The 21,097-nt window shown below is 34.8% G+C and overlaps 1 protein-coding gene across 1 annotated transcript in view; it reads right to left on the reverse strand.

Moving 5' to 3' along the window:
* Window positions 1–21,097, reverse strand: part of GPC5 (glypican 5) — a 1,883,811-nt gene that overhangs the window by 1,169,095 nt on the left and 693,619 nt on the right. The window contains exon 6 of the mRNA XM_066235594.1: window positions 3,012–3,132. Coding sequence (XP_066091691.1) covers window positions 3,012–3,132 — 121 coding nt within the window. The remainder of the gene's footprint in view (window positions 1–3,011; window positions 3,133–21,097) is intronic.

Here is a 21,097-nt window from a genome sequence, read left to right on the forward strand (position 1 = left end):
AAATTATTTTTATAAAACATTAACTAATTTGTATCATCCTCTGCTCACAATCTTTAATGGTTTCCCATACAACTTAGGATAAAATTTAAACTCCCTACCAGACTACCATTAATTCAGTTTATATTTGTCTCTCCCCTTCCTTTACTCTGTTCCAATTACATAGCTTTGTTTGCTCTCAGAATGCAATAAACTCAACCATGCCACAGGCCTTTTGAATTTATTACTTCCTCTGCCCCTCACACAGTTCTCCCAGATTTTCCTATGATTTCTGTCTTCTCTTCCTATGATGCACCAGTCAGTACCAACCCACACATTCCCCTCTGAGTGGCCTCCACTAGCACTGTCTTCTTAAGTATGTTTCCCTATTTCATCCTGTTTTATTTTCTGTATATTTGTCAGTTGCTTTTATTGTATGTGTTTTCTTAGTTTATCTTACAATGTAAATCTATGAGAGCAGAAGTGTATCTGCTTGGTTTACCTCTTGAACCTCAGTGCACTGTGCAGGACCAGGCAAGAGTGGGAACTCAGTAAGTATTGGTTGAATATTTGGAATAAATTAATTTATTAAGACATGTAAAAAATGACATTTACAAGGTAAACTCCCTATTCAGTTATTTGGTGACTCTCACTGCAAAGCTTACAGGGTAGAAGATAAGGCGAACTTCAATGGCAAGTCAAGAAGTAAGGTATTTGGGGCCGAATGCATGGAGCTAATTATTGCTAATAATTATGGTTGGCTTGTTTTCATATACTTATGTATAGAAAAAATGGACAAAAGAAACACTTGCTTATCCCTGTGATGAGAGGTGTCATCTTCATAGCACATTGTTAACAAATACATTTAATATCTCTTATAATAAAATATACTTACTTTATACCTAAACACAAATAACTAACCATCTAAATCTACAGAAGAGATTCTGAAATTGTTCCAACTTCTACTTCCTCCTTTGTTATACACTCCCAAATAATAAATTCTCACTTACAGAAAAATAATTTTCTAAACCTTTTCAGACCAGACACTGTGGTGGGAATTTTTACCTACCTCTTGATACTGACAATATAAAAGCCAAGCCCCCAGGGGACACACACATTACCAGCAGTAGAAGCCCCATAAAATTAAAAATTTCTCTTCACCTCTAAAAGAACTGGCTTAGGGAAGAACATATTCTATCCATTAAAGATGAACATTTTAGTGACACCTGTACAAAATATGTCTTTATGCTAGCTTCTATATAAATCTAATTTTCAATTAGATCATCCTAGTAGACTTTAAATAGATAGACCTCAAAGGTAGCATTTTAGTTGATATTCTCTTATAACCCTTGAATAAAACTTAGGCATGAAAAATTGGAGATCTCCATACAAATATAAAGATAAAAGAATGGAACTCTATCACAGAAGCTAAAAAAATGGGATTACATCACTCTGTCACCTTGGGAAAAAGGTAACTTTGAAATTTATGAAAGAAAAGGAAAATGTTATACTGGGGACAACATGTCAGTGAACACTTTTCCTCAGAGCTTTTATAAACTCTATAACATTGGGTATTTACTTATTTCTTTGTGAATATTTTTTTATATTGTATACTCTTTTCAATATAGCAGCTTTATCCTTATTACCTACAGCAGGGCTTTCCATCTGTTTCCTTCATGTAATATGTTCTATAAAAACAGTTGAAATTAACACCCACTTGACACATATATTTCTGTATTTCTAAACTATATTCATGTGTCATTGCACTGCTATATATTTCATATATATTTGTACAGCTAAAAAATATTAACAGAATGAGATAGAATAAATATACACAAAAAGTTTTATTTTTCCTTCCTGCCTTCCCAGGTGAGGGCTCTATTTTTCCAATGTAACAGTCATAAAATAAGAAAAGTAGTCATTATTATTGCCACCTGGAAGGTAAAAATCTATGGTTTTGGACACAGGTCCACATACCCTGCTTACATAAACTGTGCTCAAGACACAGATGCTTATAAAAACAGAATCCTAAGAACTCCACATAAACTTAACTTTTGCAGAACAATTATGAGAAGCATATCAATGACTCTAGAAAACTTCAATATCAATAAAAACTCTGTACTATGTTTAGTATATATATATTTTTTAAGTATATATATGTTTAAGTATATATAATTACATTCTGACATGTAATTATATAATACTAGAAATAAGTATCACCTTTACATACACAGTTTTGCTTAGAAAAAATATGCACATATAAATTGTTATATAAAGATCAACAACTACAAAATAGTTTTTCTTACCTGAAACCCCAATAGATGCAAAATGGCTGGTAGTCCTTATAACATATAACATAATATTTGTTTCTGGTTGATATAATAGTTTAATGAAACATTCTTTTAAAAGACATGTTCATGCTTCATATGCCATGTATTAAAAACAGCAGTAAATACTCACTTGATAAAATAACATTATTAAGTATAAAACAGAAGTATTTCATAAATAATTAGATAGATTGAGATAACATGGAAAGAGTGATACAGAAAATAAATATAAATATAACAAATGCATATTATTCATTTATGGAAACTTTGGGTGAAAATGCAGGAAAAACCTTAAAGAAAGTCTCAGAGACTTACCTGCAAGGTAAATTTGGCATCTTCCATGCTCTGCCATGAGCTTTTTTAATGATTAGTAGTTCTCGTGTCTAAAGCTTATCACTGGGAAGAAAGCTCCTCTTGAGATTCTCATTATTTACTAAACTGCTGAAGCTATGGCTCCTTTCCACAAATACAGATTACTCGCTCATTAACACATTGCTGCACACAGACTTTATAAAAAAAATAATTCAACCAAATATTTCCAAAATCCCTCAACCAAATATTTCCAAAATCTTGTTACAAAGAAGTTGTTCCAATGCTCTGTTTTAGGTAGGATTATCAGATAGGATTAACAAATTATTTACATGTAATAGAAAGCAAGCCTTTATTATTTGCCACTGAGTATACCAATAAGAGAGAACCAGCACTTACCTGAATAACATGCTTCAGTTTGTCAATAATCTGATTTATCACAGGATCAGTTCCTTTGACCTTGACTTCAGGATTTCCAGACTGAGCTTTCATTCCATTTCCAACCACACGCTGAGTATAACTAACAAAGTGAACAGTGAAAGATACGTGATTTAGTAACCTGGGCAGAGTATTATCTGCTACAACTATTTGAACAAAATTTCACTCCTTTAACAGTATACAACAATTTGTTTTTTCCTGGAACAGAATTTGGAAGAGCTGCAATTTTTTTGCTGGGAGAATATTTAGCATGAAAATATAAATAATTCTAATGTTTTTCTTTCAAAGGACCAAACCAAAAATTGTGTTTTTTAATACTACTTATGAATATGCTAGAATAAGTTAATTTACATCTCACCTTGTTACCAGTTCTTGCTGAATTACACATATTCTTGAATCCATATTATTTGGGTCAATTTACTTCATTTTACACAGTAGTTGATAACTCCCAATAATATTTTTTATATATTGGACTACAAATAACTATAAATATATTATATATTACCAGCATAAAGAAATTATAACCTGCTTTCACCAACATTCACCTAATGGTGAACTAGAAGAGTCTAGTAAAACAATGTTGTATAAAAGGGTGATTTCATAGGCAGTGAAAGTCATTGCAAGTCACTACTTTTCCAAAATTCATTTATTACATTTACTATACTTTAAAAAAATTATTAGATTTCAGCAATATAATTATCCTTATTTTCCTAACAATGTAGTGTTGCAAAAGGCAAGTGAACAGTTAAAGGGCAACATGAGGAATGACTGAGATAGTTATCCCAAGGAGATAGCTAGAAGAAACAGCATATGCCAAGTGACAGGTACGAATAACACAGGTAGTAAATATTGAGTATATAAAGAAGTTTTGTTTGTTTGTTTTTTTACTAAGATAACTTGGGGGAAAACAAAAGAAATTACAGCTTGAGAGAGCCCTTGAAGTATTACAGTGGGAATAGGTCTTAGATGGACTCTAAGGGCAAAGGAAGACATCCCAGCAAGGAAGGGCAATGGAAAAGGCATATAAATAACACATAAGGAATAACAAGTAGGCCTCTACTTACAAAGGGAAATAAAAATGGGGAAAAGAAAGAGATAGGAGGCCACAACCTAAATATTCCATTTTCTATGTCTATGTCCTCTGAGTAAATTTGCTTTAAAGTATAATAATAAAGTGGCCTAAGAGACTTTCCAACAAACTTCTTCACATGATTTTTAATGTGATTTTCTCCTTCTATTTGCAATTATTCACATGCACCCTCTCAATTTTCTATAGCAATAGAAAATCTTTAAAAAGATTAAGGAAAAGGATGTGTTGAGCCTATGACCTCACAAAAGGAGTTTCAAGAGATATTTAATTCTTCCCAATTTAATGTACACCCAATGACCAATTTTAAAAAGTGGATCTAACAATTCCCAATTATATCCAATGATGAAAAATGGTGAAACTCTGACATTATCAATTGGAAATAACAAAAATAATATATTAATGTTTTTTTGTGTTTTTTTAAAAATCATTGAACCCATACTTTATGGAGAAATATAGGGGTTTAGAGTTAGGTGTTCCAGTATGAATTAGGGGCTTGGCAATAAGTACGGATAATAAATAGAAGGAAAATAATTATAAATATAATGTCAATGAGTAATAATGTTCTTTATTTAGAAAGAATCAAGTCAACTCCAAACAGCAGACATCACAACTCCTTTACCAATTATTTTAAGCACATTAAACATATGGCTCCTTTATTAATGCACTGATTATTAATAATAATTGTGAGTAATATGAATAAATAAATGGTTAAATGGATATTGATAATTCAGGCACTGTTTTAATACTTTCTTCAGAGTCTGTCAATCCATCTTCATGGTAATTATTTGTTATGCTCATGAGACCTCTAAGTATAGAAAGTTTAATTGACTAAAAAGCACCTACTGTTTTGTTTTGCAATCCATTTCTGCATCTGCCCTCAGGCAATGGCTGAGTGCAGCAGGGATACTAAAGCAGGACCCTCACTGGAAGACACAGGCTTCCTCTGATGGCCTAACCTTTCCTTAGACTATGTAACATGCTGAATGCTTCCACCCAACCTTCCCCTCCTCTTCTTTCACCCTGTGTCACACTTCGTCTCAACCAACATTTCTTCCAGTCTCACTCAGTTTCTTCCTCATTTTCAGAGACATTTCCCTTAATAAAATTTTCTTGTGTTTAATTTCATCCTTTAGCATCTGCTTCTTGAAAGACTCAAACTATTGCAATATATAATATATATTCTATAATTATTCAATTCCTATAGATTAGGGATCTAAAATATGAATAGGTTAAGTAACTTTTCCAAGGCAACACTGTTTGTTAGGTGTGTAGCAAGATTATGAACCCAATAAATGTGAGCTCTAAAATACAATTATTAAAATAATTATTTAAAAAACTCCTGAGTCAATCTAAGATAATTTAGAGATACAATTAGCTTGGTGCAAAGCATTGTTATTGGTGTTATTTTGTTTTAACTACTGAATTTTGAAAGGTTTCTCTGCTTGTAGTTAGGAAGAGATGTACAAAATCCTCAACAAATAGTTGTATATTACCACCTAAAAAGTGAAATAATAGTTTCTGGTAGGATGAAATGAAACTAAGATACTGTAAGTTTGACATAAGATTTTTCTGTTTCGCTAGAAACACAGACAAAATATGAGCAACAGAAACTGAGATTCATCTCTTAATTTTAAATAAACTATTACTGGTTCACATCTTGGTTTATATAAAGGCCATATAATTGTTAACGTGTAGGAATGTTGTTTCACATTAATTTGAAGAATTGCTCATTTTTCATTATTAAATATCATAGTTAATAACAAAGTAAGAGAAAATGTATTAAAATTGAAAATGACCAAGAATTTCTTTCTAAGCTAGAATATTATTGAATTAGTTAAGGATCATTATTCTTATGTATCATTTAAATAAGAAAAAGTAAATCACAGAATAGCATTCCAGATACTTTGAGTAAATATAATTTAATAAACCTAGTTTTTATTTATTTATTTTTTTTGGTTTTATAAACTTAAGAACCATAATGCAATAATGGTAAATAAACACCACAGTGATTTAAATGAAAAAGACAGATAATAGCAAGTGTTAACATAGATATGGAGCAATTGGAACCCTCTCTTTTTGAGGATGAAGTATAAACAGATCTAAACCACTCTTGGGAATGTATGCTATAGCTGAATATAACCTATGACCCCAGGTATATACTCTATAGGTATAAGAATGCTCAGAGAAATGTTATTCAAAATAGTCCCAAACTGGAAACAACTGAAATGAATATCCATAAGCATTAGCATGGGAAAATAAGTAGTGGTATATTTATATAATGACATACTATATATTGTAGCAATGAGAATGAATAAATTCCAACTGTACTAAAAATTTTATAAGCTAAATATTGAATGAAAGAAGCAAGATATGAAACATATTCTATGATATCATTTATAAGAAGTTTAAAAATTAATTAACGATGTTTCAAATCACCATAAGTGCTATTCTAGGAGTGTCTAGAGGCTGAAGGGCATTTCTGGGATTCTAGTAATATGTTTCTTGATTTGAGTCCCAGTCGCACAACAGTGCTTGTTTTATTTATTTTTATTTTTTATTTTGACAGAGACAGTAAAAGAGACTGAGAGACAGGGATAGATAGGGACAGACAGACAGGAAGGGAGAGAAATGAGAAGCATCAATCTTTTACTGTAGCACTTTAGTTGTTCATTGATTGCTTTCCCATATGTGCCTTGATTGTGGGGATATAGAAGACTGAGTAACCCTTTGCTCAAGTCAGCAACCTTCAGTTCAAGCTGGTTAGCTTTGCTCAAACCAGATGAACTCACACTCAAGCTGGCAACCTCAAGATTTTGAACTGGGTCCTCCGCATCCCAGTGCAATGCTCTATCCACTGCACCACTGCCTGGTCAGGCTGAATAAATATATATATATATATATATTTTTTTAAATAAAGACTAAACTGTACAATTCCAAGATGGCAGCTGAGTGGGCAGACACACAGACTGCCACCTCCTGTGAACAAACTGAATTACAAATTAATTTAAGAACAATCATCATGAAAAATCAACTTTGGACTAAAAGAACAGGACTCAAAAACCAAGGAGCACAGAAGAATTTACACTGAGCTTGGTAGGGGGTGCGAGGGCATGGTGGGGGCTCCTCAATGCTCAGGAGTGAGGGGAGGCTGAGACTGAGAGTCCAGAAGTAGAGAGACCATGAGAGGTGGGGCTACTCAGTCCCAGGACTGGAGCCCTAGCCTAGAAGCTCAGGAACTGGAAATGACATCTTGACAGCAATGACTGGGGAGAAGAGCGAGAGTTCTGTCTGTGGGAAGTGGCTGGCAAAATAAAGTGCAACTTTAAAGGGCCAGCACAGAAAATATTGCTCACAGCCATTTGCTTGGGATTCCAGGGGCTAGGAGGGCTTAGAGGACTGGTCTTGCATTAGAAGAGTGGAAAGACTGAGAAACGTGGACTGTTGGGCAGATAAAATATATTATGCTCACTTTGTTAAAGATGGCGCTGCCCACAGTGGAAGCCTGTCACCTAGGTGATAGTATTAATTGCCCTTCTTGCTTGGGAAGGGCATGATTGTATTAATATGTTGGGGGAGGGCTTTAATGCCTAAAGGTTTTAAAAGGAAGAGAGATCACATTGTTCCAGGAGAAGAGGGATTACATTCTAGGAGGAGCCCATGCTGGAGAAAAGCAGAGTAAGGCCATGTGGAAGAGAGGAGAGGCAGCCAGCACGGAGGAATGTTGAAGAAGCCAGTGTGTGGAGAGTATGTAGAGAGAAGGAGATGGGGAACAGAGATGAATAAGGCTGGTCAGCTAGAAACCTTTGTGTAAAGTCAGTAGCTGTGACCACCATCACAGCCTCCTGGCCCATGCAGGTTTGCATTTGATTCGAACAGATGGTAATGAAACAACAGAGGCAAGAGCTGGTGGGCCATTACCTTTAATCCTAGCTTGCATCCAGTGGGCAAGTAAAAACACACACTAGGTTCCAAAAGCAACTCATTCAGTGTTCACAAAGCCATTGACTTATCCGAGTTTTCTAGAATCAAAGGTTTCTAGCTCACTAGCCTTATTCACCTCTGTTCCCCATCTCCTTCTCTCTGCACAAACTATACAAACTGGCTTTACCTTTAGCACTCTGCCATCCTGGCTGCTTCTCTCCTCTCCTCCACATGGCCTTTCTCTGCTCTCCTTTCTCTGCTGTCCTCTCTAATGCTAATCTCAGGAACCAAGAGAGAGCAAGCTCCCAGTCTGCCCCACTTTTATAGTGTAGAAACCAAAACCTTTAATCCAATATACAAACAAGGAAGTCTCTGATAAAAAGTCACTTGCTTGAGGAATGATGGGATTCCTCATGAGAGTGCACCACCCCACATCAAAAAGGGTGGGAAAGGCTTAGTCCCAAAACCAAGCTCCAGGCTACAAGGATCCTGCCTGCCCACAGCCTGCCCCCAACACACATTAATACAATCACACCCATCCCAAGCAAGAAGGGCAACCAATACCATCACCTGGGCAATAGGCTTCCATGTGGGCAGCGACATCTTTAACAAAGTGAGCATAATATATTTTATCTGCCCAACACCTTTGACTCTAGGAAACTTGGATAAGTCAGTAGCTTTGTGAGCTCTGAATGAGTGGGTTTTGGAGCCCAGCATGTATTTTTACTTGCTTGCCAGATGCAAAATAGAATTAAAGGTAATGGCCCACCAGTTCTTGGCTCCATTGTTTCATTACCATCTGTTCGAATCTAATGTGAACCTGCATGGGCCAGGCAGCTGTGATGGTGGCCATGGCTACTGGCTTTACAGGGATACAAATGATGACAGAGAGAAGAAAATCTAAGCTGAGTCATTCTACAATGCCGAAGAAGCCATAGATGGGGGAGGTGTCACTTCCTTTGTCCTGCATAAGCCTAGCATGGACTCAGTTGACCCACCTCCAAAAAGCTCTCCAGCTCCAATCAGCACAAAAGGTTGTTCAGAAAGGAGAAAGTTCCTTACCAGGCGGTGGTGCAGTGGATACAGCGTTGGACTGGGATGCGGAGAACCCAAGTTTGAGACTCCGGGGTTGCCAGCTTGAGCACGGGCTCATCTGGTTTGGGCAAAAGCTCACCAGTTTGGACCCAAGGTCACTGGCTCAAGCAAGGGGTTACTCGGTCTGCTGAAGGCCCACAGTCAAGGCACATATGAGAAAGCAATCAAGGAACAACTAAGGTGTTGCAACAAAAAACACTTATGACTGATGCTTCTCATCTCTGTCAGTTCCTGTCTGACTTTCTCTATCTATCCCTCTCTCTGACTCTCTCTGTTTCTGTAAAAAAAAAAGAAAGAAAGAAAGAAAGAAAGAAAGAAAGAAAGAAAGGAGGAAATAAAGGGGAGTGGCAATGACTCAGGTTTCCAGGGAGATTTGAGCTACACCCCCCTCTTCATATGAAGAATGCACCCAATCCCCAAAGAAGCACTGGGCAGAACACACCTTCAGACTCTCAGAGGTCATATCGTCCACATTTCTGGATAGAGTTTTAACTGGGGCCAAAAAAACCCCACAAGATATACCTACTTCCTTCCTCCTAAACACAGAAGCACCATGCTGGGATCAGCAAACACAGAAGCTCTCAGCTGGACTAAGCAAACAAATAGCAGGAAATTAAGACTTTTAAGCAGCTCTACTAGTTAAGGAGAATTAAAATCCCAGCAACCAGCAGTGGTTGAGGGATAAGTGCTGAAGGAGAAGCCACATTCTAAAAACCAACCTCAGACCCACAACTCTAACAAGCTTGCAAACCACACACAGAAAGAACGGGAAGACAGAGGAATGTAAACCATATGAATCAACAAGAAAAATCCCCAGAAAAAGAACTGAATGAGATGAAAGTAATCTAATTACCAGATGCAGGGTTTAAAATAATGATTGTTGATGCTTAAGGATCTCAGAGCTACAATGGATGAACTCAATGAGCACCAAAATAAAGAAATTGCAAGCATTAAAAAGGACACTGAAATCATAAAAGGAACCAATCAGAAATGGAGATTACAATATCAGAAATGAAGACTATACCCTAGAAGAAATCAACAGCAGGCTGGATAAAGCAGAAGATGGAATCAGTAAATTAGAGGACAAGATAAATAAAAACACAGAAATAGAGCAGCAAAAAGAAAAGAGGCTCAAAAAGTGTTAGAAAACTATAAGAGAACTCTGTGACAATATGAAGAGAAATAACATTCACATTGTAGGGGTTCCTGAAGGAGAAGAAAAAGAACAAGGAATAGAGAACCTGTTTGAAGAACTCATAACTGAAAACTTTCCTGCTGAAGGAAAAAGTTGCACAAATTAAAAAAAAACACAGTGAGTCCCAATAAAGAGAAACCCACTGAGGCCTACATCAAGACACATCAAAATTAAAATACCAAAGTTAAGAGATAAAGAAAAAATAAAAGTGGCATGAAAAAGAAGTCAATTATATTCCTTATGGGGAGCCTCCATAAGGAGGACATCTAACTTTTCAACAGAAGCACTTGAAGCCTGAAGGGATTGGCAAGAAATATTCAAAGTAATGCAAAACAAGAACCTACAACCAAGACTTCTTTATCCAGCAAGATTGTCATTTAAAATTGAAGTAGAAATGAAAAGCTTCCCAGACAAAAAACAAACAAACAAACAAAAAAAACCTCAAGGACTTTATTACAACTATACCAGTACTGCAGGAAATGCTAAGAGACTTGCTGTAAAAAGAGCAAAGGAAAAGAGAAATTGAGAAAAAGAGGATTATAGATCTAAAGAATAATATGGCAACAAACTACTACATATCAGCAATATCCTTAAATGTAAATGGATTAAATGATCGAATCAGAAGACATAGGGTAGCTGCATGGATAAGAAAACAGGACCCATACATATGTTGTCTACAAAAGATCCCCCCTCAGAACAAAATATACACATAGACTGACAGTAAAGGGATGGAAAAAAATATTTTACACAAACAGAAAGGAAAACAAAGCTGGGGTAGCAATACTAATATCTGACAAAATAAACTTTAAAACAAAAGCTATAGCGAGAGATAAAAAAAGGTCACTACTTAATGATAAAATGAGCATTACAACAGGAAGATATAACTTTTATAAATATATATGTGCCTAATACAGGAGCACCTAATTATATAAAACAGATTTTGATGGATAAAAAGGGCAACATCAATAGCAATACTATAATAGTAGGGGATTTTAATACCCCACTAACATAAATGGATAGAACCTTCAGACAGAAAATTAACAAAGAAACAGCAGCCTTAAACGACATACTAGATCAACTGGATTTAATAGATATTTTCAGAACCTTTCACCCAAAAGTGGCAGAATAGACATTATTTTCTAGTGCTCATGGTACATTCTCTCAGATAGACCACATGTTAGGACACAAAACAAGTCTTAATAAATTTAAGATTGAAATCATATCAAGCACCTTCTCTGACCACAATGGCATGAAACTAGAAATCAACTACAATACAAAAACTGAATAACATTCAAACACTTGGAGACTAAATAGCATACTATTAAATAACAAATGAATTAACAATGAGATCAAGGAAGAAATAAGAAACTTCCTTAAAACAAATGAAAATGAACATATAACAACTCACAATTTATGGGACATAGCAAAAGCAATCCTGAGAAGGAAGTTCACAGCATTACAGGCATACTTTCAGAAGCAAGAAAACCTCAAATTAACCACATAATCCTGCACCTAAAAGAACTAGAAAAAGAACAGCAAGCAAAGCCCAGAGGAAGTAGAAGGAAGGAAATAATAAAGATCAGAGTGGAAATAAATTACATAGAGGCAAAAAAAAACCCCAAAAAACAAAAAACAATATAGAAGATCAGCCTGACCAGGCAGTGATGCAGTAGATAGAGCATCAGACTGGAATGGCAAGGACCCTGTTTGAGACCCCAAGGTCACCAGCTTGAGTGCAGGCTAATCTGGGTTGAGCAAAAGCTCACCAGCCTGGACCCAAGGTTGCTGGCTCAAGCAAGGGGTTACTTGGTCTGCTGAAGGCCCACGCTCAAGGCACATAGGAGAAAGCAATCAATGAACAACTAAGATGTCGCAGTGCATAGCGAAAAACTAATAATTGATGCTTCTCATCTCTCCGTTCCTGTCTGTCCCTGTCTATCTCTCTCTCTGACTCTCTCTTTGTCTCAGAAAAAAAAAAAAAACAACAATATAGAGGATCAATGAAACCAAGAGCTTTTTCTTTAAAAAAGGTAAGCAAAATTGATGAACCTTTAACCAGACTCACCAAGAAAAAAAGAAAGAGGGCTCAAATAAATAAAATTAGAAATGAGAGAAAAGAAGTAACAGCTGGCACAGAAAAAATTCAAAGGATTGTAAGAAAATACTATGAAGAACTGTATGCCTAAACAATGGGCCAATCTAGATAAAATTGATAAATTCCTTAAAAAATATAATCATTCAAAAATCAATATGGAAGAATTAGAAAACCTAAACAGATCAACTACACCAAAAGAGATTGAATCAGTTATTAAAAAAACTCCCAAAAAATAGAAGTCTTGGGCCTGATGGTTTCACAGGCAAATTTTACCAAATATTAAAAAAAGAATTAACTCCTATCCTTCTCAAGCTATTTCAAAATATTCAAGAGGAGGGAAAATTTCCAAACTCCTTTTATGAAGTGAACATTATCCTCATTCCAAAACCAGATATAGACACTACAATGAAAAAAAAAACTGTAGGCCAATATCCCTGATGAATTTAGATGCTAAAATTCTCAGCAAATCAGATATGGCAATACATGAAAGAAAATCATACATCAAGATCAAGGGGGATTTATTCTGGGGAGGCAAGGCTGGTACAATATTCACAAAAAAATCAATGTAATTCATTACATAAACAAAAGGAAGGGTAAAAACCACATGGTAATATCAATAGATTCAGAAAAAGCATTTGATAAAATCCAGCACCCATTAATGATCAAAACTCTCAGCAAAGTGGGAAAACAGGAAACATACCTCAACATGATAAAGGCCATCTATGACAAACCCACAGCCAATATCTTACTCAATGGGCAAAAAATAAAAGCAATGCTCTTAAGAACAGGAACAAAGCAAGGGTGCCTTCTTTCACTACACTAATTCAACATAGTTCTGGAAGTCTTAGCTACAGCAATCAGACAAGAAGAAGAAATAAAAGGTATCCAAATTAGAAAAGAAGAAGTAAAGCTATCATTGGCTGATGGCTTGATACTTTATGTAGAAAACTGTCAAGTCTCAGTCAAAAAACTACTGTACCTGAAAAATGAATTCAGCAAGGTGGTAGGATATAAAATCGATATTCAGAAATCAGTGGCATTTTTATACACCAACAATGAACTGTCAAAAAGAAAAATTAAGAAAACAATCCCCTTCACTATTACAACCAAAAATAGAGTACCTAGGAATAATTTAACCAAGTAGGTTAAAGACCTATTCTTGGAAAACCATAAAACATTGATAAAAGAAATCAAGGAAGATACAAACAAGTGGAAGCATATACCATGTTCATGGATAGGAAGAATAAAAATCATTAAAATGTCTATAATACCCAAAGCAATGTATATATTCAATGCAATTCCTATTAAATTACCAATGTCATACTTCAAAGATATAAAACAAATATTCCAAAAATTTATATGGAAACAAAAAAGAACACAAACAGCCTCAGCAATCTTGAAAAAGAAATATAAAGCAGGGGTATCACACTTCCTGATATCACATTATACTACAAATCCATTATACTCAAAATAGCTTGGTACTGACATAAGAACAGGCATACAAATCAACTCAACAGAACAGAGAACCAAGAAATAAACTAACACCTTTATGGTCAACTGATATTTGACAAAGGAGGTAAGAGTATACAATGGAGTAAAAACAGTCTCTTTAACAAATGGTGCTGGAAAAATTGGACAGGTACATGCAAGAAAATAAAACTAGACCACCAACTTACACCATTCACAAAACTAAACTCAAAATGAATAAAAGACTTGAATGTAAGTTGTGAAACCATGATCATCTTGAAAGAAAACATAGGTAGTAAGTTCTCCGACATCTCTGGCAGCAATATATTTGCTGATTTAACTCCATGGGAAAGTAAAATAAAGCACAGGATGAAAAAATGGGACTATATAAAATTAAAAAGCTTTTGCACAGCAAAAGACAACATGAATAAAATGAAAAGACAACCCACACAATGAGATAACATATTCCCTAACACATCCAATAAGGGGTTAATAACCAAAATCTACAAAGAACTTGTAAAACTCAATACCAAGAAAGTAAACAATCCAATCAAAAATTGGGCAAAAGGCCTGACCAGGCAGTGGCGCAGTGGATAGAGCATCAGACTGGGATGCAGAGGACCCGGGTTCAAGACCCCGAGGTCGCCAGCTTGAGTGCGGGCTCATCTGGTTTGAGGAAAAGCCCACCAGCTTGAACCCAAGGTCACTGGCTCAAGCAAGGGGTTACTCAGTCTGCTGAAGGCCCGCGGTCAAGGCATATATGAGAAAGCAGTCGATGAACAACTAAGGTGTTGCAACGGGCAATGAAAAACTAATGATTGATGCTTCTCATCTCTCTCCGTTCCTGTCTGTCTGTCCCTGACTATCCCTCTCTCTGACTCACTCTCTGTCTCTGTAAAAAATAAAGAAATTAAAAAAAAATTATTTCATAAAAAAAAAATTGGGCAAAAGAACTGAATAGACACTTCTCCAAGGAGGACATACAGATGGCCAATGGGCATATAAAAAATGTTCAAAATCACTAATCATTAGAGAAAAGCAAATTAATACCTCAATGAAATACCGTCTCACACCTGTCAGAATGGTGCTCATTAACAAAAGAACACAACAAGTGCAGGTGATGGTGTGGAGAAAAGGGAATCCTCCTGCACTGCTGGTGGGAATGCAGACTGGTGTAGGCAATGTGGAAAACAATATGGAGAATCCTCAGAATATTAAAAATAGAACTGTCTTTTCACCCAGCTATCCCACTTTTAGGAATATTTTCTAAGAATAACATCACCGATTCAAAAAAAGAAATGCACCACTGTGTTTATTGAAGTATTGTTTAGAATAGCCAAGATCTAGAAACAGCCCAAGTGTCCATCAGTAGATGAGTGGATTAAAAAGCTGTGGTATATATACACCATGGAATACTACGGGGCTGTGAAAAAGAAAGAAACCTTACCCTTTGTGACAACATGGATGGACTTAAATTCTATTATGTTAAGTGAAATAAGCCAGGCAGAGAAAGAAAAATATCATATGACCTCATTCATATGAGGAATCCAATGAACAATGTGAACTGAGGAATGAAGGAGAGGTGGAGAAGGGGTCAAAGAGTCCAGGGGGAAAGCAGGCAGAGGGAAAGGGAATGAGAAGAGGGGATCAAAGAAAGGAAAGACATTAGTGAAAGTATATAACATGACACAGAGAGATAGGGGGCAGGATAGTAAATCATGGTGGAAAAGGGGATAGTGGTGGAGGAGGGGGCAAATGGTGTATCAAGGAGAACAAGAGGGGGAGTGAGGGAGATATATTCAGGGGTACACTTGTAACTCTGTAAATACAACAAAATAAAGTCAATAAAAAAGACTAAATTATACAGTCATTATTGTATACTTTATGACATAAATGTATTTTCAACCTTAATAAAACATTAAAAACTTGTGCTCTTTTCCTTAATATCTACACAGCAAACAAAATTTTATTGAACCATGTATATATAAGTAAAAGATCTACACAGGTATTTTTAACATAGGCTAAATGGTTTTGTCATCACTAAATGATTAATTTAGGATTCTAGCTTGATATACAAACTTACTCCCCACAGACTTTAATTTACATGCAAAACATATGGTTTCTAAATCAAATGAAAAATTTTCTAACAAAGACTTTTTTATTTAGTTTTTTTTTATTATAAAATTTTAATAAATCATTAATCACTCTTTCTTTTTTCTCAATGTACAAGTAATGGCTAAAACATTTCAAGGATGCCTACAGAGATTTCCTGACTTGAAAAATTGCTCACATTTTGAGAAGGAAGTAACAAAACACAAAAAGAGAGAGGTAAATTTTTGTTAGAGAAGTAATAGACCCACCATCTGTGCTTATTTCTTCTAAGCAGGTCTAGTAATGGATGACAGCATTTTAATAGAAATACTCACTCCCCAAGTACAACTCATTTTTCATTAACAGGGAAAAAAGGCAAGCACTGATATATTTACATTCTATAAACATGGTTTGAAATGATGATTAGGCTCTGGCCAGTTGCTCAGTGGACAGAGCCTCTGCCCCTCATATGAATGCTCCAGGTTTGATTTCTGGTCAGATATACAGGAGAAAGAACCAACTGCTTGTCTCCTTCTCTCTTTCCCCTTTTCCTTCCCCATTGCCCTCCAGCAGCCAGTAAGCCAGTGGCTCTAGTTCCAGCATGGCCTGGGTGCTGAGGATGGCTCCGTTGATGGAGTACTTCAGCCTAAGGTGCTAAAAATAGCTATGTAACACCCCCCCACACACACACACACACCCAAAGGAGCTTGCCCTGGGCAACTGCAGGAGTCTGCCTAACTATCTCCCCTCCTCTCGCCTAAAAAAATAATAATAAAAAATAAATAAAATGGTGACTCACAAGATTCCAGTTCTCAAACAATATGTCACTAGGAAGTCATTTCTTCTGACTTTGTCATTACTAATTTGAAACTCATGCTATACCCCAGTGTCTGATCCTAATTTCACTTTATTTAGAATGCAGCAGAATTGCCTGACCTGTGGTGGCGCAGTGGATAAAGCGTCGACCTGGAAATGCTGAGGTTGCCGGTTCGAAACCCTGGGCTTGCCTGGTCAAGGCACATATGGGAGTTGATGCTTCCAGCTCCTCCCCACCTTCTCTCTCTGTCTCTCTGTCTCTCTCTCTCTCTCCCCCCCCTCTCTCTCCTGTGTAAAATGAATAAAAAAATAAAATAAAATAAAAAATAAAATAAATCTTTAGAATGCAGCAGAATTTGTTTCAGATTCACATCGGAAGTATGTTATTTTTATATGCACTTGTACAATTTCAGGTGAAAAAGTATCTGAAATCCAACCCTGGAGTTCATTACAAATCATTTCATGTGGTCTGTCTTGGAAGTCTTTGGCAACTTCACTGGGACAGGATATAAGAACATAATAATGATAAGAGATGAGAAAACCACTGAACACAGATTTCTCTTTTTATCATTATTGTCATCTTTGTTAGTGGTTAAAGATGAGATTGAGGACCATGTTGTTGGTGATGGTGTTAGTAGATGTTTTGGGTTCTTTTTTTATTATTATTTTTTGTATGACTTGGGTTAAGTAATTATATATAAAATTTTCTATATCCAGAGATTTGGGTCTCCTAATATCTTGGAGGCAAACACTAGCGTGCCTGGCTCTGATAGATGTGTTGCATGTCAGGTTAAAGGAGTTCTACACTGTACATTGTATGTATTCATCAGTGAACCTCTTCTTCAAAAACAAATTGTCCTTTGAAAATCATTTCTAAGGCCCCCTACCTGGTTCTGGTAAGCAAATGTGAAAGTCAGTACTAGAGAATTGTTCTCTGTAAATTTCCTCAATTACTTGAGTGCCATTGGATACTATTGCTAAATGTTGCTTTATGTTCCTGGATGCTTTTTACTGCACTTTTTCCTCTATAGTGCAGGTATTAATCTTTGAAATCTCAAAACAGAAAGAAGACGTGACTGATTTTATGTGCCAGGTTTATGGGAATAACTTTTCATGGTAGGTAAAGGGCTTACAGCATATTTAAAGAATAAAGACATTTATATAATCAATTCAGAATGATTAAACTTTTATGATTATACTATCTCACTTCAATGCTTGAATCATAAACTATTTTTTAAGTTAATCTCTACCACTTATTTGGCTTTATAATTACAGATAATGTCTAAATTTGAGATCTATGTTCCTGAATTTATAAAATAAAATAAAAATAAACATAATTAATAGACACTTATCTATATTTTATACATATTAATATATATTTATTTTATTTATATATTTAATATATTTTATATAAACTATTATTATGTAACTAATTTCCTGCTGAGGATATCATATTTTGTGACATAGGTGGCAGCCATTAACATTATTTTAATAAGGTTATGTAGCAACCAAGAAGAAATATGTAGAACATCACTATAATAAATCAAATAAGAACATGTTAGAAAGAAATAGAAAACAAGAGCTTATTAAAGAATGATAATAATCAATCTTCACTCTAACTCTTTAATTGGAAGGCATGTATTTGTGTGTGTCAGTTTAGCCATGTGAATCACAGGTAACCTATTTCATGACAATCTATAAGATAAATATCTTAATAATAGCAAAAGTTCAATCTTTATAGTTTTAAATTTTTGAATTAAAATTTCAAAGCAAGTGGTAGTCAACCTTGGCCCCACTTTATAATCACTATCATTCTATTCAAAGCAACCATGAAATTTTAAATTTCACATGGCTAAACTGACACACTGTTATATGAGTTTTGAAATGTTATACTAACTTCCATTTTCTAAGACACACATTCCAAATTTAAACTCTTCTCAAAATATACACTCTATCTTTCACGGATTTATGATGATTGACAATTACTAAAGTTACTACAATTACTACTTGCCTTGATTTCCTTTGTCTCACTTCACTGTTTGATCTCAATATACAAAAGTAAAATATTACTTAGGAAATAACTATTATCTGAGTACTAATAATTTAAATACTCCTTGTCCAAAAAAAATAAACTGAGTCAAAATGATTTCTTATATAAATTTCAATTAACCAACCTTTTATTAGAGATATAAAATATGATGTTTCTAGTATAGCATATAGATATTTTTTATTTGTTTAAAATATAATTGAAACCAACATTAATTAAATTTCAGATATAAAACTACCAACTGTGTCATAATAATTTAAAATTAGTTGCCAGACATAATAATTATAAGATTACAAACATATCATCCAAATGAAACTCTCAGGTACTTCCAATACAAACATAATAAAATCAGAGAGAAAGAAACTCTGCATTTCAGACTGCACTAGTCTCTTAGGGATACTGTATCCAACTCACTGCACCGAGTATTGTAAAGAAATTCAAAGCTACCTGAACCTCAATTATTCAATAGACTTTACATATAAATCATTACCCTTGAAGTCATATTTTCCTTAATGAAATTTGTTATTTACTGTAAAATAATATTTATATTTTATAAACACATCTTTTAAATTATAACTTGGGTTTTTCCATTATAATTCAGTTGGGCTTAAAGAAAATATTTTAATCAGCTTTGGAAATTTTTAGTACACAATATCTAGCATTTTCTAATTTTCAATAATTTTTATCTTACTAACAAACATATACAATGCTATTGATAATTTCATAAGTTCTAAATTCATATAAAAATAAAATACAGTATATCTCTTCAAAAAAAAAAAAAGACATGTCTTTTGGAGCAGGGGCCCAGCTGCCTGCTCTGAATGTAAAAGCTTTCTGAAAGCTTGATGGGCCAGCTGATAATGAAGGTGTTGCTGTCTGATGGTCTGGGATCCACATAGGCACACAGGATAAATTTTAATCACAATTAGCGCTAATGTGGTAGCAAGAGTGAGACAATATTCAGATGTGACTAATTTATTACATTAGCTACACTAATTAAGCTCAGCTTAGTTGTTCAAATTTATACAAATGTTTCAGAAGAAATAATTAAGCTCTTCTGTTTTTTATTTCTTATTTTTTGGAGACTTTTTTTTTTATTTTTTATCAGAAATCAGCTCTCTTGTTTTATCACCGTAACACTGTGAGGGCCCTCAGCAGGTTGCTGAATCTAGCACTTGCTTTCAAGAAGAAATACACCTGTACCAGGATGACAGTACTTGGCAGTCATTTCCTGGCCTACAGCCTAATAGATATTTTGTCTGTCTTTGGTGACAGTAACATAAATTTAGAGCTGAAAGGACCTGAGGTCATCTAGTCTAACCTAAGCATCTTTTAAAACAAATGAAGTAGTACGTTTATTTCATCATTTTCTACTTCTGCACTGTATATTTCCAGAAAAGCCTTTGAGACAGCTTATAATAAAAGACAAAGATGCTATAAAACAAGGGCAAAAAGACAGAGTAATGAAGGAAGTGACAGTTTTATAAGGACAGTATACCTAGGAAGAAGAGACTATATACTTCAACCTAAAAGTTAGCCCTACGCCTCTTGTTTGTGAAGGCCAAAAGGAAAACTAGAATTCAGAAAGGTTGTACTAATTAATAAAAGTAGTACCTGCATATGTGAGCAGCCATTAACTCTAAAGCAGAATGCACGAATCTTTAACTAAGAGATAATCAACAATAAAACAAATAATATTCAATGGCAATTTCAAAGTTTAAAAATATGTATACATGGCCCATTTATTGATATATATGAATCTTTGTTAAAAGCTGCCCTCATACTGTTATTAAATTAGAGTTCTGAGTAGGCATTTCTACTGGGACATGGCTATCATATTCGGTAAATAACATGGTCCTTAGAAGAGCATATGGTTAATAGTTTCTTAATGAAATAAATGAAATTTTATTTTCACTTTTAATTGCTATTTTATTTTACCACTCAAAGAATATATTATCTGGGTAATGAAGTAAAGCTCTGTAGACAAAGAATCTGAGGGTTCAAGTGACTTAAGATAAGTCACAAAGCATAGGTCTGGTCTGATAAGTGATTTTCAACCTTTTTTTTTTCATGGCACAAACACACACTAATTACTAAGGTCAGTGCCCCTGACTAAATACAACCATTTTCATCTCATGGCACAAATAAATTAGTTACTAAAGAAGAAGAGGTCAGGGCCCCTTTTTCTTTAGTAATTAGTTTATGAGTATGTGAGAAACAAAGGTTGAAG

Source organism: Saccopteryx bilineata, chromosome 6 (assembly GCF_036850765.1).
Source record: "Saccopteryx bilineata isolate mSacBil1 chromosome 6, mSacBil1_pri_phased_curated, whole genome shotgun sequence".
Classification (NCBI taxonomy): Eukaryota; Metazoa; Chordata; class Mammalia; order Chiroptera; family Emballonuridae; genus Saccopteryx; species Saccopteryx bilineata.